This window comes from Phaenicophaeus curvirostris, chromosome 6 (assembly GCF_032191515.1).
Source record: "Phaenicophaeus curvirostris isolate KB17595 chromosome 6, BPBGC_Pcur_1.0, whole genome shotgun sequence".
Taxonomy (NCBI): domain Eukaryota; kingdom Metazoa; phylum Chordata; class Aves; order Cuculiformes; family Cuculidae; genus Phaenicophaeus; species Phaenicophaeus curvirostris.
The window spans coordinates 23,335,620-23,353,936 of NC_091397.1; the positions used below are offsets into that span (position 1 = coordinate 23,335,620).

General features: G+C 38.9%; 1 protein-coding gene across 3 annotated transcripts in view; it reads right to left on the bottom strand.

The window, feature by feature from the left end:
- Positions 1 to 233: 233 nt before the first annotated feature.
- Positions 234 to 18,317, bottom strand: part of STEAP4 (STEAP4 metalloreductase) — a 30,816-nt gene continuing 12,732 nt past the window's right edge. For all 3 annotated transcript variants that reach the window (XM_069859573.1, XM_069859576.1, XM_069859574.1), the window contains 4 exons: positions 5,023 to 5,478; positions 3,259 to 3,786; positions 2,472 to 2,636; positions 234 to 1,522 (listed from right to left, as the gene is read on the bottom strand). In XM_069859573.1, coding sequence (XP_069715674.1) covers positions 1,253 to 1,522; positions 2,472 to 2,636; positions 3,259 to 3,786; positions 5,023 to 5,478 — 1,419 coding nt within the window. In that variant the 3' untranslated portion in view covers positions 234 to 1,252. The remainder of the gene's footprint in view (positions 1,523 to 2,471; positions 2,637 to 3,258; positions 3,787 to 5,022; positions 5,479 to 18,317) is intronic.

Here is an 18,317-nt window from a genome sequence, read left to right on the forward strand (position 1 = left end):
TGGATTCTGGTTTTCTACAACATATATAGCTCACTTTGATGGCTGAGCAAAGATCTACTTATGTGAGCATCCAAGAAGCAAAGATGGGGGAAGGTGTGCCCAGGCAGCTGTCTAAAGACAGGGTTCCATTTTATTACTTGCCCCAAGTGCTTCCGACATCTTTGTGCCACAGAGCATACCAACAGCTGCATTGTATCAAAAGAGGTTCCAGAAGTGATAAGAGAGCTCAATGGTGTAGAAAAAAAATTTCTTTATTGTAGTTAAAACATCTATACTTTCATAGAATATCTGTATTATTGCATCTAAAGGTTTATTTTTAAAAAAATCAACAATATTCTCTTCATCAGATATAACCATGACATACAATACAGACCCCTGATATTTTAGGATACTCCTTCAGTTTTGTTCCTTACAACTCTGTGCTTACACAAAAAATCACTGACCAATTTTTGCCTGTACTTATAGAGAAACTTAAGCTTGTCAGCACATCTTCTATCTTTCTCACATTTTGCTCTCTCCTTCATCTCCTTGCCACCTGAGTTTCTGGTAGAGCAGTACAAGGAAGGATTCAGTAATCCTTGGCCCATACATTTGTAACATTAAGAGTTCCTGTACACAAACCAAACCAATCTTACTTGATGATCTCTAAGGTATGAACATAGGTCTCTTTAGGATCAGATGTTAATGGAGGATAAATTAATACTGAGACAAGAGAGCTGTTCCTCAGCCAGCATCCGTCCTGCACCCATTCTATGGGTGCTGGTGGCTTCTGGAGGTGGTAGCAGGGTGTTCATCTGTGTGTGCATGTGGATCTGTGTGGATCTGTGTAGGTGCATGGAGTGTCAGTGGGAAGGATAGGAAAGAGGGACAGACTCCATCTGACACCAAAGGTTACTCTGATTCTCCCCAGCCCTGGAGGAGGTTTTGAATGACAGAGGAGGGATGTGGAGTACCATTTACTTCTCTCACACCCTACTTAGGAATGGAGGGTGAATAGACAAGGAGGACTATACTGAACAAAAGAGAGGACTTGCACCTCTGTAGAAGCATACCTACGCAGCGGGAACTGAAGGACCTCCATTTAGTTTTGTATCTTAAGCTTGTCATTGGGGTGGTTTTATGTTACTCAGGGCCTGGCCAAATTTTTCACTTTTTCTTTAACTCTCCAAGTAAAGGAGGCTGAGGAATTCATTTAGATGTGCATTTATAATATTTTTTTCATTATTCTCTTTGGTAATACAAGCTAGTCTAATTACACAGCAGACTTGTTGGTAATGTAATTTGACTGTTCTGAGTATTGGGGATTCCTCTCCCAGCCCTGTCGAATTCGTGTAAGAGGTTTGTCTAGACAAGGAAATACCAGCACAAATTTGACAACCAGTACAATACATGGAACAATGAGGGAGAGCATATAGGCACTTGGAAGATACCATTTGTATGATGATGGGCTCAAGAACCGATTTCCACCATAAACCAGCGTGTGTGCAGTGCACAAAATCAGTGTCAGATATCCCAGTTTGGACTAGGGGAGAACAAAGGAAAAAAACAAAGAAGTGGAGGTTAAACCAGTGAATTAAAGCATAACAAATGCAGGAAGCAGTAAGCTTTGTAGAACGTGCCAACTTTGAGACTAATTGGGGACTGCTGAGATAAAACTGTTTTATATAATAGAAAGGGTCGTATTGTTTTTTAATAGTCATTCAAATGGATCTAGGTGAAACACACTTCTTCATGTTTTTTCTCCATCAACAGTTCTGATAATTTTTGCTACTTCACATATACTTCCTAGTGGTGGTCATATTTGTGAAAATGCAAAGAAAAAGCTTCAGTTCTATGGAAAGATCTGAGCTTTTATATGCTATAGTGCTAATCCATCCAGAACTACCATACTGTGCAAGTTTTTGGCCTTGATAAAATGTTCACTGATAGTAATTATCCCTTCCCTTGCCTTCCTTCCCCTGCAAGCCCAGCTATCATCGAAGCATGCTCTCACCAGGCTTCCTCCAAACAGGGCCTGAAATTACAGTGTTACCCAGGGCAGCCTGTTTGCAAGCACAACGGATTTTAGAGTCTGCAGAAACTTCAGATTCTCTTTAGATACTTGGCATTGAGAGGATCTGCATTTATAAAGTCGTTTTTCAGACCCATTTTAACTGAACTATCTTGTGAACCAACAAAATAGGCCAATAAACAGCTAAAGTATTTTGTGACTTAGTATAAATATGGAATTTGATAATTTAGGAGCTCAGGTCTTCCCAATTTTCTCTTGTTAATGCAGTAATCCCAGTTGTATCATAAGCAGCCAGGAGAACAGTTGGTTTTTACAGATGAGCTGTATAGTTATGTAATATGTTTTTTCACTGTGTGATGGTGGATAGTGCACACATCACATTTGGAGATACTAATGGATGAGAGGATAGGGAGTTTTCAAGAACAGAGGGAAGAAAGTTTTTTAGAATAAGTCTTTTTACCTGTACAAATCGAAATTCTCGCCAGTTGACATTGTTGCTGACTGAAGGCAAGGAAGTTATTCCCAGAAGAACAAATAAAAAAAATCCTAAAATCCCCAGAGCCAAATAAGAGTCACTAAGCCAGGCATAAGTGGTGTTGAGTGTTTGTGTTTCATTTTTTAGTGCCTGAAGAAAGAAAGACCGAGTATATCTTAGTGATAAAACTTTTAGGATCAATATGCAGAAAAATAATGCTTTAAGGCAACTAGGAGGTAAATGTTATATATTAATGCTCTGAAAGCATTAGTACCTGGAGATTTACTTTGAATGCTTTACTCAAAAGGCAGAACAGGCATATTACGTATAGGTTCCATGGAACTATAATTGTAGTATGTCTTTTACACTGATGTAGAACTACCATTGAGGACAGGTTGTGATGCTTTGTTTTTCAATAAGGTCAGAAAGTCAAATATGTGCCATTTTCAAAGTCAAAGTATGTACAATTCTTAAAGGTTTGTGGAGAAATAGGAAAAATGTTTCTTTAAATTACTCTTAATGTTTACGTTTTTCCTGCTTATTTTATTAATATGTAAACTTTCTCAGAGACAGTTTGAGCCCAGAAATCCCCTCAACTTAACATAATATCAGCAGGCTATATACATACACCAATGGTTAAAAGGATCATGGAAACAAGGAAAACAACCTGATTGTAAAGAATATTAGACTGTCCACATTAGTTTCTAAAGTTCAAGATAGAATGTAACAGGGTCAGAGGAAAGAAAAACACAGAGCAGGGAAGCAAACTTACCTGGGAGACAGTAGAACTGCTGATTCTCCATCTTACAAAGGAACGAATTGGGATAACAAGTGTGTACAAAACATGCAAAGAAGCAAATGCCAAGGCTACCAGTCCAAGTTGTTTCCTGCACAGCATCCATTTGTCCAGCCAGTCTGGGAAACGGTGGTATTTGGTGCCTCGGTATAACTGAAGAATTGCAGCAAGTACACCAGGGAGATAAACTAAGGCAAGAAGAATGAGTGCCAGTATAGGGCAGATCTTATTTGGAATGGAAATTGCTATAAAAAATGAGAAGTCTTTCTTTTCATAAACATAAGAGTAAATTACATCACGAATTAAGCAGTAGAAGAAGAAGAATGCAGTTAGGCCAAGGGACAAAAAGATGGGAAACTTCCACATTGGAAAGAGCTGCAGAGGGTAATTTTCTATTTCTTGAGCAGCCAAGAGGGATCCCTGATCTAATGGAGTGAGACCCAGTGCACGAACAATATCCATCACCATTTGTTTAGCTTCCATGTCATCTCCACAGACAAACACCTGCAACCAAAAACAAACAGAAGTTTTATTGAGACAGACTTCTGTGACATTCTCTACTGCTGTCCTGCCTGGATATGGATGATGAGCACAAGCTTCCTGGGCTACTTGTTGAATTCCCTACTGGTGTTAATTTATATAGACAAAAAGTAGCCTCTAGGTACTTTCTTGGCCAACAGGTCCAAGAACTAATAATGAATCTTTTATTTTGGGAAGGAGATGGTTTCAAGTGGCAAAATTTTATATCTGAAAAGAACAATGTATAACACAGTGCAAGTCTTTGCCTAGAAGACCTGACATACTTTTCTGAAGAGCACAAGACAGAGTGGGGACAGAGGCCTTTGAAATACAACTGCCCAATCAGTAAATATTTTGAAGTTTAGTAAAACAGTGAAGCAAACATCTTTTATATGAGTGTCCAAACAACACTCCTTTTGGAAATGGGAGAAAGGAGGCAATTTTGGCTTTGACTCTTACTGATACGATGAAGGCTTGCAATGCCTAGGCTTGGAAATCCTTGAGTCTTTAATTTAGCCAAAACCATTTATCTGTCAGCAGAAAGCAAACCTAGAAGTGGTTTGAATAGCTGCTGAAAATGTGTGTTGTACAAGAGCTCTGTCCCTCACAGTGGCAGAAAACTAATAATAAATTTCTTTTCAAGTAAGCTGCAGTGACCAGCTCTGTGCTCTCTGGCCTATGGATTAAAATGCTTTGCATGCACTGTTCTTGCGTTAAATTTCTGAGGTGATGGATTCTGATTTAAGAAAAGACTTGATTTATTCACATTCTAGCTTACTTCTGTTGCCTATACTCATTCTCTTGTCCCATCATATCCCTTGCCTCCCTTTTTTTTGCAGTCTTCATTTTATTCTTCCTTTGGTGTATCTCCTCTCTGTTTAACTTTACAATCATGGTGAACAACTGATGCAGCCCTCGTTACCTTCTGATTCTTTGTCTCTTTCTTCCTTTCTAGCTCTGCTATCTTTCTTTTCTTTCTTCTCTGGTGTCTCCAAACACCTTACTAGGTTCAGAGGCAAACTATAGGTATTCCTTGTCACACTATATTACAAACCAAAAGTAAATTTTAGCTCACATTTGATTTGAAATGGGTGATAATAATGAAAATACCATCTCAGCCCTGTCTGATTTGTATGTCCTGTGTGTGTTTTTTCTAGCTGTTAAGAAGCCATATGATATCTAACTCTTATGTCATAGGAACCTCCCATTGCTCAGCCTTACCTGCCGGCTTGCATCCAGTGTGCCTGACTGCAAGGCCCAGGCTGACACAGTGTTAAAGGCTTTCACAACCTTAGCACCTGGTACCAACTCAGCAAGGTACTCCGCATTGGATTCAGGATACTGGTTTATTTTTAAGTTGTTGCTTACATCCACCAAGACTTTTCCACGGAGAATTTCTGCTAGTGGTGTAAGGAAGTTGTAATGTTGCCTCTGGATTGCTATAATGATGATGGCAGCTTTCTGTGCTGCCTCTGCGTGGCTCAACACCTCTGCATCCTTAGGAATCAGGTTGGATGTCTGTGTGCTCCGGCTTCCAAACACAACGGGGTAGCCAGACTGAATCATTTTATGTCCCAGAGCTCTTCCAAAATCTCCGGTTCCAAATATGCACACTGTCTCTCTTTTTTTCGAGGTGTTAGGAGCCAAAGCCATTATGTTGTAAGAATTTCTATTCATCTGTTAAAAAAAAGAGTAATAGGAACAAACTAAGCAATACATCAGTCTCTTGAAAGTGAAAGGTTTGCATCCACTCTGGCTATGCAAAATAAATATGTGAGTTTTCTTGCCTCTTAATATGCTTCTTGCACACTCTTCTGCATACACATTCTCTGAAGATTTCTATACTGTTTTTAAAAAGCAGTTCTGGTTATTCACCTCTCCATCTCTCATAGTACCCTCTTTTCCATCCATTTTATGGATTTTAACGTTCAGCTGAACTATTGCAGTTTTTCTCTCTCAAAGGCAAAGCAGGAGGAAAGGATACAGGAGCACAGAGAGTAAACATTGCACACATTTGAGAGTAGTGTCTGTTTATTTATTTTTAGAAAGGCACTGAATAGGAGTGTATGTTTAATCAGATTAGAATCTGGAAGGTCTTTTGTGAAATACTTGAAGAAGAGATATTATAGTAGGTAGGTGCAAACCTATCTGTTGTCCTCAGTATTTCCTTAATACGACTATGCAGTGCCAGTTTGTTTTATTATTGTTCTTCAGTTTCCTGAAGAATGTCCCATGGAGCATTTGGACAGTGGAACTGGAATATTTCACGTTGAACAGTTATATCTGATATATATATATTACTTGTAATAAAATTCTCTTTGAGGTTTTTATCTATCCTCCTTTATCACTGTACCTGGAAGCTTCAAAGTCTTTAATGTATTATCCATGCAATTGCAGTATGTGTGCTCTGTACTTGCAGAGTAAGACCCATGATACAAATACAGGATCAAAAGGGTCTACTCCAAAGGTCTTGCAGTAGGTGCACATCCCGTTATCCTCATTTCACAAAAGGCGAACTCAGACCAGAAAACATAAGACTCGAAGGAAGTCCTCAAACAAGGGAGCCTGAGAGATCCCTCTCTTGTACTGGCCAGTGATTTGGTACTTAGAGCAGACATTAAATCTACAGAAGCCCCAATGCAAGTCTTTCACTGCATCAGAGAGAACTGTCTTAATTTAACGTGGGAATAAGTAATTTTCCAATTTGCAGGAAAGAAATGCATGAAATCATTAGCTAGGCTCAAAACAATGGCTCTACTACTGCTGTTTATTAACCCTTTGCTTACATTCTCTGTGAAGAACTGTTAAGAATTCAACTGCCATTTAAAAATACTGAGATGATACTCTTCACTTTATTTTCTGCTTTTCTCTAGCAAGAAGGGACTTCTTTTTTGCTTTAAAAAAAATCTGGCATGTTTTTAAATCATTTGACCCAAAACTTGCTCTTGTTTCGTTAATAAAAAAGAAAATCAAACCTGAACTTGCCCCTACCCTCCTGTGACCTAGAGTTGAGGGCTGAGTCAGGGATGCACCTGTCTTTTTGGCCGATGTTATATAATTTAAGCCTCAATAGCAAGATTGGCAGAAAAACGTTTATTCTAAGAATCATATGTGAAGATTTTGTCTTGGACTAGCTCTGTATGTCCCTAAGTAGCCCTCAGCTGGCACTAGGGCCTCCTCAGCACTGTTCTTGCAATGAGCTGTGGGAACCTGGGGGTTTGGAGAGCTGCTAAGGGAGTTTGGTTCTGGTTATTAGTGGCAGGCATTGATTCAGCCAGAGGAGGGCCTGAGGGTCTGTGTACTCACAACCTGTATGGCTCATGCAGGTCCCACTGGAGGTTTTGCAGTGTAGCAGGATGTTACCCCTAGTTCTCCTGAAGCTGCAGTCCCAGCTACCCAGCTGGACTGTACTTCATCAAGTAACTCACTGAGCATGAAAATAGATCCTCAGAGGCACCCATCTGAATGTCTCTTGCGTCTTTGTGTGCTCTGGCACATGCATGCAAGTTTGAAGTCCTTTGACGTATTTAAAAATCATTCTCTGAGGGCTTTATTAACGTCCCACAAGGCTCTAATGTGACTAAAGCTATAAAATTCCTTTTTTGGGGATAGTCCATATTTCAAAAACAACAGAAGAACTACATATGCGATACTAATAAATGGTCCAACTCAGTACCAAGTAAGACTCAACTTTCCTTTCTCAATTTTTCCTTTTAACAAAGTAAGCTCCTTCTAAAATGAAAAGTAAAACTTATTTGTAACACATGATCATCCAGCTGAAAACTTCTGTATTTGCCTTCAAGAAATCATTAAGTTATTGCTGAGTGAACTATGCAAATCATTCTCCTCTCCAAATTCTGGAAAAAACCCAAAACTCAAATGTATATTGCCAGATAATATATTTTGTAGATTGGTTGACTTTATGTTTTGTCAGAGCTTATAAAAATACTTAATATAGAAGTAGATTCACCAGAAAGGAATAAGTGCTTCCATTGTTCACTAATATTGTACATCTCATTTGCTGGTGAACACTGAAATAATCTTGACAGAAAAAAGTAAAAAAGGGAGATGAAAAGAAAAATTAATGTAAGGAACATTTTTTTTGAGATACAGTTTCTTGGAGTGCTATGAAAGATGCAAAATATTATTCTATGCAAAGCTGAAGCAGGTGAAAGCTGCCTTTCATACTGGTGTTCTAATTTACTTAATAACATATTTAGCAAGAGAAGGAATTTGCTTGCATAAAGTAAGCTGATTTTACCTTTTATTTTTAAGAATCACTTAATAGGGATGCCCATAGCTGTTATGATGGTGAACATCGTATATTAGAAATAAACTGGTTACCAATGTACTCCTTAACAAATTAAATATATTATAAATCTTATATTAATTTAATGATACATCTTCTAGTTCTGAAAAGCACATGTAAGACAAGGAAATCTTGCTTTTAAATCCAAGGACTTCTGGACCATGCCTCCTTCTAACAGAGACAGAAATTAATTTAATTTTCTCCACTGAATCCTCTTTTTTCCTTCCTTCCTTCCTTCCTTCCTTCCTTCCTTCCTTCCTTCCTTCCTTCCTTCCTTCCTTCCTTCCTTCCTTCCTTCCTTCCTTCCTTCCTTCCTTCCTTCCTTCCTTCCTTCCTTCCTTCCTTCCTTCCTCCCTTCCTCCCTTCCTCCCTTCCTCCCTTCCTCCCTTCCTCCCTTCCTCCCTTCCTCCCTTCCTCCCTTCCTCCCTTCCTTCTTTCCTTCCTCCCTCCCTCCCTCGCTTCCAGCATGCCTCTGTGTCTGTTGTTGAACTGAAAGGAGGTTGTGAGCTTTGCAGCAAACTTCTAAAGGTTAATTCAGGTGGTAGGTTATGAGTACATAGACAGCACATAGATAAATTCTGGCTTTGCTCTGTGAAGAAAATGCAGTCTCTGCTGGGAGGTGGGTGAATGTAAAGTCAAAACAAGGAAAATGACCTCCCAGAGTCCATGCAGTAGGAGAAGATACTAATTTTCTATAGGACAAGGTGTTTTATTGTCATACAATCAGTGTGAAAGTTGTGAAGCAGAAGTACATCACAAGGAACCCAGGGCAAGTCTGGTGTCTGAGAGCCCAGCCCAAAGGCTGGTACTGGGCTCTCAGTAAGCAGCTGACTGCAGTGGAGGTCTGCTTAATGCCCATGGTTTACGTTAAGTGCTCTCAGAGTGCCAGGGGAAAGCAGAAACTCCAACAAAGAAACAGGTAGCAATCATTAGCTGGTCTTTTATACACATAGTTAATATATTATCTGAGAAAAAGCCATAGAGATTTGTGTCCGTATATAATATTTTTGCTTACGTCCATCCCTCTAAAATTAGAACCTTTGTTATTTGAAAGATAATCCATGTAATCTACTGTAAGAATTAACTGTGTCCATTCTCATGTGCATTGTTGCTGTATTCTTACACAAAGAATTATCCTGTTTTAAGAAAAATAGTGATAATCTTTGAGCTGAGTCAGTAATGATAAAAGGCGGTGCTGAAAGAAAAAAAGGAAGCTAACTGTGCAAAGCTGTTATTTCTACCCACTATATAAACACTAGGGAAACTGAATGAAGGTACAATGTTTAGTTCAGCAGCTACATGCAAATACTTCGGTTATGTAGGAATTTGAATGAAGACAGCCACATTGCCTTGCACATGAGAAAAAGGAGATATTTCTTAACAGAAGCAATGCCACAGATGAAGTACAGTGCCAAAACTGGAAAGGCAAAGATGGGACAGAGATATCAACTGGAATGGGTAATGGAAAAATCAGAAAGATGTAAGATGGAACAGATTGCCAAAAAAAGTCGTGGATGCCCCATCCTTGGAGGTGTTCAGCGCCAGGTTGGATGAGGCTTTGAGCAATGTGTTCTAGTGGAAAGTGTCCCTGCTCATGGCATGACATAGATCTTTAAGGACCTTTCCAAGCCAACCCATTCTATGATTCTGTGATGCTATGATTCTATGAAATGGCAGATGGGAGATCAGTGGAATGATTCAAAAGGTAGAAAGACAAATGAAAGGACCAGGAAAGAGTAATTTTACTCTTTTCATTTAAAAATAGTAAACCAAATAACTCTGGTAGTTATCTAAAGAGATTATCTAGTTCATCTTCCTCCCTAAGGCAGGATAAAGTATGTTGAAACCAAATCTGACGGATTCTTGTCTAACTTGTTTGTAAAACCTTCCTGTGTTGAGAATCATGAATTCTTCCTCTCATACTGCTTTCTCGGTCATACTATTAGACAGATTTTCCTGTCTTTAATCTGTATCTCCTATTCCACAGTTGACACAGGTGTCAATTTATCTCCCTTCTCTTTGCAGCAGCCTTTGTTGGACATGAAAGCTGTGTCCATTTCACCCTTTTCTTCCCTAAAAACAACTCCAGATCTTTCCCTGCAATTCGTGCTTCTGAGAGTGGAGGTCTTTCTCATAGCTTTCTTCTGATCTTTCTAGGCTTAACTGCTCCAACTGTTAATTTAAAGCATGATGCTGAGACTGAATGCACTACTCTTGTTGAAATTTTACCAGCTAGAAAAGGATTGTTTCACTCATAGACAACACATCATCCTGCTGTCATGTTTGTCTTATTCACAAACCTTGATTCATAGTCAGCTTGTGATGCGTTAAAGCTGTAAGTACTCCTGGCAAGTAGTATGTGGCAACAGGAGGAACAAAGATGTGGAGTGAAACATCTAGTACTGAGCACATGATGTTCACACCATCCCTGTGTCAGAGATTTCCACCTAGGACTAATGTTGGTCTAGTGACACAGTTTGAGGACCCATCAGCAGCTACAGTGCATTGGGGTGCACCTAGAGCATGTCTTCTGGTTCAGCTTTCATGAAAGGAATCTAGTTTCATGTGCTCCAAGAGCTCTTGTGTCATAAAGCAAAGCTTGACAAATGGTAATCTGTTTCTACATCTGACCAGAACTGAAATACTAATGTAAATACATCCAGTTACACCCAATCCTTTAACTGAACTGCTCCCATGCCACCTGCTCTGTCCTCAATTTCTGTAGTTTTTTCTAACTCAGAGCTGTATGATGCATTTGTCCCTATTGAATAGCACCATATTTTTTCAAATTGTAACTTTGATTTGTCAAGATTATTTTAATTTCTAAGCCTGTCCTATGACGTGCTTGCAGCCCTTTTCAACTTTGTCAGGCTGTTAGCTTTAATAAGCGTAATGTCTGTACTGGCATCCACACCATTTAATGAATTCTGGAACAGGACTTATGGCAGGAGAGACCCTCCATATATCTGCAGTAAATGTAGTCTTCCATTTTGACAACAATTAACTGAGAGACTGAAAATGCTTCTCACTAGTTCAGCATAACCTTAACTTATATTATTTTATTCTAGGCTGCATTTCTCTAGTATGCTTTTGAAAATCTTCTCAAAAATATACCATACCAAAAATGTCAGTCATGTCAAGCTGTATAGCCTCTGTGATTTACAAGTCCTGTTATCCTGTTACAAGAGGAAGTAAGGTTGGTTTGGAATGATTTGTCCTTGATTAATCCCTGTACCTATAACCTGTTCCTTTCTTATCTTCCATTTGCTTCTTCTATTCGAGAATTGTACTTAAATGGATTGGGCCATAATTCTGCACCTCTGCTTTCTTTTTACTTTTAAAGATAGCAGTTATTCTTGACTTTCCAGTCTTTCAAAATTTCACCTCTCCCACACAGTTTTTAAAGATAGTTATTAATGGCTGTGGAAATGCTTCTGTTATCTCCTGAACAATGTGAGGATGACTTCCACCAGCCTCGGTGATCCCAGGTCCTTTAACTCACCTGAGCACAGCCTAATCTGTTTCTTCTGTCATCTAGCCAGAATTTTCCTCTCTTTGCTACTGATGTAAACCCTTTTATCACAACTGACCCTTCTGGTGAAGAAATAACAAAATAGGCATTACAAAGTTGGCTTTCTTGGAGTCATTAGTCAATAGCTTTCTCTCAGTAGAGAGGAATTCTATCCTTGATTTTCCTTTAGCAGTCTACGTTTTTGCAGGAAACTTCTTGTTTTCCTAGATATACCTTACTAATTATATTACTTTTTGTGCTGTGGTTTCTCAGATCTTATCCACATATGAATACCATTCTTCTGCACTTGTCCATAGTTTTTTATTTATGTAGCCTTTTTGAATTAGAATTTTCTGAAAAGTTCACAGCTCCAGCCACATGGCTGACTTACTGCAGTCCTTCCTGTGCATTACAAACTTTATGTCTCTTTATGTCTTCTTACCATACTTTCCTCTCAATTTGTACTTCTTGTGGAATACCATCTTCCCACCTTCAGGATTAGTATAATCTATGTATTATTCTGCTAGGTGGACAAGTCCATTTTTGAACACATGATCTCATCTGGTGACCCATGGTGGCTCCTAGCCATGGCAGAACCTCTGTGTTTTCCCCCTATGATTTCTCAGAACCTCCCACTAACTCTATATTCTTTTATCCTTTGATTCAGAGCAAAAGTTTAGAAGAGGGAGCAGAATATAGGGACTACGAGAAGATAAATGGCCAAAGTATTGCCAGGAGTTTGATCTGTAGTCATGTAAAATAAAGGTTTATAATTAGAAGAAGAGAGTTAATGGCCATCACAGCTGTGACCCGGGTAGGTTATGGTGTTGTCTTCTGTAGGAACTACTCTCAAGATTTACAATGCTGGTTCTTCTATCTTTTTTTTTTTTTCTTTTTAAACACATTGTAAAAATCATAATCACAAAGGTTGTCAAAAAGATCACATGCAGAACAAATATTATGGGAGCGTAGCTTTAAAAAATGAAGCAACAAAGACTGTCTTTCTATGTAAGCTAAATATTTTGACTGCTATTTCCTTGTAAATAACAGCAGGAACTCTGTTACACTATGCAAAATATAAACAGTGCTAGACATGAGAATGGCCTCTCTGGAGCAGGTTGCTGGTTGTTGTAATACAGAATTCTGGAGGCAAATATAGGTCCTGACAAAACTGGCCAATTTTATAGCATGCTGGGGATGCTATAAATCTATGCTATAAATCTATGTGATTTCACATACGGTAAACCATGAATGATGCCAACAGTATTGACTGCACATTCCAGTGAATGATGTACTTGAATATCAATATGAACAGTCTGTTTTCTAGGTTCACCTTTCTAGAAAAAGCTTGTATCCCCAGATTTCAAAAGGGTTACTTTCCTATAACAATAGAGAGACAGTTGAGTTGACCCTTTGTAGCATTTAAAATTTACTGCATTGCACAGCTGAAATCCAATAGTGTGCTGCTGCATGAAGAAGTTAATTCTTCCCTCAAGTTCTCTAACCTTTGGTGTTTAACTCTGCTTGTAGAGTAATGAAAACAGGACATCTGGGATAAGTGATTTGGGTTCACACTATGCCTTCCTGTACACCTCATTCTAAGCTGCTGACATGACTGCTTATGCCTCAACTTAACTTCATAACTCTACTGCTCTTTTAACCTAGAGGCTTTGTCTGTTTCTGTTTTCTTTTCTTCCAAATCTGTCATTGTCATTACAGCGAGGATCAGATGAACTTTCTCACACAAAATCCACATACATAAGTCCTCAAGCCTCTGCTAAAAGTCTTTTTTAGCCCAAGCTCTGTCTCTTCCTGGTCAGGAAGCACCTGAAGACATTCAGTTCCTTGCACAGATTCAAGAACTTGCTTACATAGTTTGAACCACATGGGCAGGGCTGACAACATTGCAACTCATTTCACCAACGGAGATACAGACTGTCTCTTCCAAAACACTTTGAAACCAGATCCTACCACTACCACCAAAGAAAGCCCATCATGACATCTATCTTGATGAGATTACATATCTTAATCCTGCTGGGCAACTCTGAGTTGATCTTGAGTTGGCACTTATTACAGAACTAGTGAAAATAAAACATTTGAAGATGTCCTGTGTCTTGCAGACCTTCCTCATATATCTCTGAATAAACAGGTTTAGTCATGTGTGCTTCCGCAGTGCCTCTGTGTATACTTGATCCATCCCTACCTGATAAGCCTATATCCTCCTCTAACATGGATGGGCTGCACGCATGGCAACCATGGTGCTTTGACACCATCCTAATGACACGTACTCTTTTTGGTGGCAATGAGGAACAGTGCCTACACCAAGACTGTCAAAGGCAGTGGTGGAAGTGGATGAGGATTTTGTTATTTTGTTGTTGGGTTGGGGTTTTTTTAATATCAAATATCTTTTTTTCATTGTTTCCTTCAAATTCTTATGTACCTGTAGATAAGCATGGTGAACTCCAAACAAGCAGGTAAATGAGTACATTTCTTATTTGGAGTTACACATTTTTGGTTGGTAATTTTTAGTTTCCCATGCTGTTAATTCTTATTATTGCTTTAGCAATTCATTGCATGTAGTGGCAAGCAGAAATAATCCCTAGCTGGCTGGGGTTTTTTTTTGTGGTAAACAAGAATCCTTAGTCTCATCATGTATGATTAAAAGGTGTATATTAGACAAAGTGCCTTAATATACTAAAATTACATATAGTAGCCCATTAAATATAGTAGAGAAAAAGAGTGATTAATACTTAATTTCTTGTATATATAGTACTGCAACTTTGGAAATGATTTTGAGAAGCATTTCACTAGTGCATAATATTCAGTAATCCTGGTGTTTCTTGGAAAACAGGTGAAGTGTGATTTAAAAAGTCATTTCAGAAAGACATGTACACTACTGGAAGGCAATCTCATTTACTTAAAATCTCATTTTACCATGCCCACAGAAAGAGAAAGAATGCACTTTATAACAATTACTGTTTCCTATAAGCTGACAGTTGTAGAACCAAATCTGCCCTAAATTATAAACTGCATTTTCTGTTGCTTGATTCATCTAAACCAGAAAGGTATGTGGCTAAACTACTCTCCCATGATTAATTCAATACTTAAACACATAAAGAAAATAGCAGAACACATTAGAACAAATTATTCATTAATTTTCTTTCAAGCAAATAAATATCTGCTGTTCTCAGCAGAAAATCCTGGGCTCCAAGTTTTGACAAAGCTGATAAAAAATAATTGTTTGAGACAATAAATCCTCCTGCAGAGGACTTTGCATTTCCCACATCTTCACTTTTTATCAGGAGAACACTAAAGCTGCCTGGAGGCTCTTCAAACAGATGAAGTATAGGCCTAAACAGACGTGCTTAATGTTGTCTAAATCATAGCAAAGTACCGAGAGAACTGGAAATCTCACCACCTCCAACTGCTTCCATAAACGTGTAAGACCCAGCTGTAACTTGAGTAATTTTCTTAGTCTTTTAAGGGCTGTTGTACTGTTTTGTGGTGTATAGATATTAAGCTTTAATCCAGCCCTATCACCTGCAAGAAGAATGAAATTATTGCATAAAACACCTGAAGATGACCAAGGATGAGGAGAGACAGACCTGCCTACAGTAGAGGGAGCACTGCATTCATTCCAGTTGGCCCAAGAGATATCCTGAGACCTTGAAAGGCATGTTTTCAGATCTACCATGTATGGAGTAGCACCTCCTTGATTCTTGCTGAGTCCTCCCCTCACTGTGTAGCTATTCTTCTGAGCATCTTTTACTTGCCGTTTGTAGACATTAACAAATATTTCTGCCTCACAGAGCAATAACACTAGAAATAATGAAGCCTAGCTTCCTAGGGGTTTGTAGTTTCTGAAGCTGTTTCCAGTCACAGGAGATGACTCCTGTAGCATTCCTTCTCATGCTGATTTTTAGGTATTTTAAGTATACACTGTCACAGTACAACCTTTTGTTTTTCAGGACTCTTTTGCGGGGCCTTCAGCTGTCTTTTTTCATGCAACATAATGAGAACAGCCCTCACTCCTCCTGGCATATTTGTTTTGAAATCAGCACTAAAAAAATGATTGAGGAACATCCAAAACCACACATAGTCTCAGGTGCCTCTGTGTGAACAGAGAAATCTCACTTCCTACAGAAATCAGACTAAACTAATGGACACCATAAAAAAGTAATTATTTACACACGGACACATGCAAGTCTGTAGCACCCAAAGAGAAGGAAACAGTTGTGACCCTATGTTGTTGTGGTTTGTTGAGAGGCAAGGGACACCAAGGCAGAGGATGTCACGTGCAATGGTTTTACTGACAGCCTATCAGTAGGATACACTGTGACTGGAATTACCTAGGATCATACCAGCAACCAAACAAACCCAGACCTTCAGAGCACTGAAAATGTAAGAATTCAAGCCATGTAATTGTTATGAGCTGTTGGAGTGCGTGATAAGCCTGATTCTTCTCCCATTTACACTAATGGAATTGTTGATTTCCAGTTGTATCAGTTTTGCACTGTGTTGGCACAAGCAGAAAGAAAACGAAGCTTCATAAGACCTGTGATAAAATCAAAGGCGAAGTGGCTGCTGAGGTGCAGTGACAATGCTCTTGGCTGTCTTACACTCTTAGAAATCTGAGGAGTGGGAGGGAGAGTCTGATGAAGGATTTGAGAAAAAGGAGCATGAATATGAAGTTTTCTTGCCAAAACAAATACATGTGGATTGCACCACGTCTGGAACAGGGCCAAGCAGGTTTTACAGGAAGTTCATCTTCTTACTTAGACAAATCTATACACTAAAATAATGTTAGAAAAAAAGTTTAAAGACATGTGATTTTTATTTATTATTTTATTTATGATTTTCATATGACATATGAAATTTAGCAGCAGATGACTATCAGCTGTCTTTTTCACTGAAATTCATTAAATGTATTTACTTGCTCCTTTTGGTTTCCTTCCTTTCTATTGCATGGACTTGAACACTTCTCTCTCCTACCTCACTACATTCAAGTGGCATCTGCAGAGACATACCTGCCTTCATGACAAAATGAACACCGATATTTTCAAAAATAAAGAAATTATATTCCTCACCAAAAAGAGGCAATTTTAAATGCTGTTGTGTTTTTCAGCAAGGAAAAATTCTTATCAGTCAATCTTTTAAAATCTATTTCTTTCTCAAGATGGAAGAAATTCCTCTTCTTACTGAGCCAATGATTTCAGGAGTCTTTAAGCAACAACCTTAAGCTACAGGCTTTGAAAATTACCTGCTGAGAAGCCTGAATTTAAAAGCATGCTTTTAAAATAAGAAAAAAAAGAGATGAGAGTAGTAAAAATTTTACAGAACTGTTGAGGACAGCATCCTACACTGTGAAATGGAAAGATGTAATTTGGTTGGGTTTTTTTTTTTTAACTAAGCTCTCTTTGAGTTCAGCTCAGGTTTTGCAGATATGCTGCTGGTAATTCCCTGGCCTGGCAAGTGGGGATGGGTGTGCGCAGCAGTGGGTTGTTACCTCGGCTCCTAGTCCACACATTGGTACCCATGAAATCTCTCTGGCAGGATGCTGCCTGCGCACTGCTGCTCTTGGAGCACAGCATTGCTGTCAAATTGCTCGCAGTGCAGCACAAGGCAGCCAGCATTATCCTGTGCCATGGTCTGCTGCACAGCAGCACAGGAGATCTTACACAGTGACTTTTACAAATCTCTGCTGCCTGAGCCCAGTTACACAAAGGCTGCCACCTTCAGAGAGGTCACCCTGGTTTGTGTGTTCTACTTTCTTCTAGGTCTCAGACAAGGCCAGTAGGTGTCTCTTTTTCCTACCCATGTGAAATATGTAGGGTCAAAACAGAAGTTATGCTCTTGGTTCTGCACCTCAAAACCATGCAATAAGCAAGAAAGGAGGATGCCAGGCGCTATACGTGCAATTGGAGTGAAGGAAAAGGTGATTAAAGAAATAATTCCCTAACTAAATACTTTTCTTAGTGTGTATGACCAACCAAAATAGCAACTGTTACAGTTAATTTCTCCTGAAAATGCCCAGCTAGCAGCTTTGGTAGTGCTCTCGGTTGGTGATCCAGAGGTCTGAATTCCATTTCTAATTCAGATTTTTTAGGAAAAAATACCTTCTTTTAGATCAATGCAGGAATCTATTGACCTTCTTCTCTGCTTGTGTAGATTCTCCACTAATTTTACAAGCAAAATATTTTAGATCTGCTGGGAGCTTTCCAAGATTTTTTTTTCTCCCTCTAAATATGTGTGAGGTCACTTCTGAACTCCACAAAAAAAGCGTGACCCTAACACTGCCAATACTGCTTAGTCCTGGAAACCATTGAGGTCTACTCGGTATAACTTGGGTGAAAGTGAGCTGAATTTGTACTAGGAGGTGTCATGTTGATTTTGTAATTTCCTAATTGGACAAAATAATTCCCTCCTGCAGGGTCACCCTTTCTTGTGGCTCCAACAAGGAAATGCAAGAAGAAATGAGGAAATGGGTTTTCTGAATAAGCCCACTGTCTTTATTGGATTATCATTTTACGCTGCTATGATTGTAGCGGAATTTCCCAGTTGTTGTAAACACTCATGCCTTTTTATGTATTTCCTACTCTCACAGTCCTTGTAGCATGGGACCCCCCTGAGAAATCTTTTGTCAAACATTTCTGTGATGTTGGATGATGCCAGAAAGTGTTTTGCTCTTGGGCATTC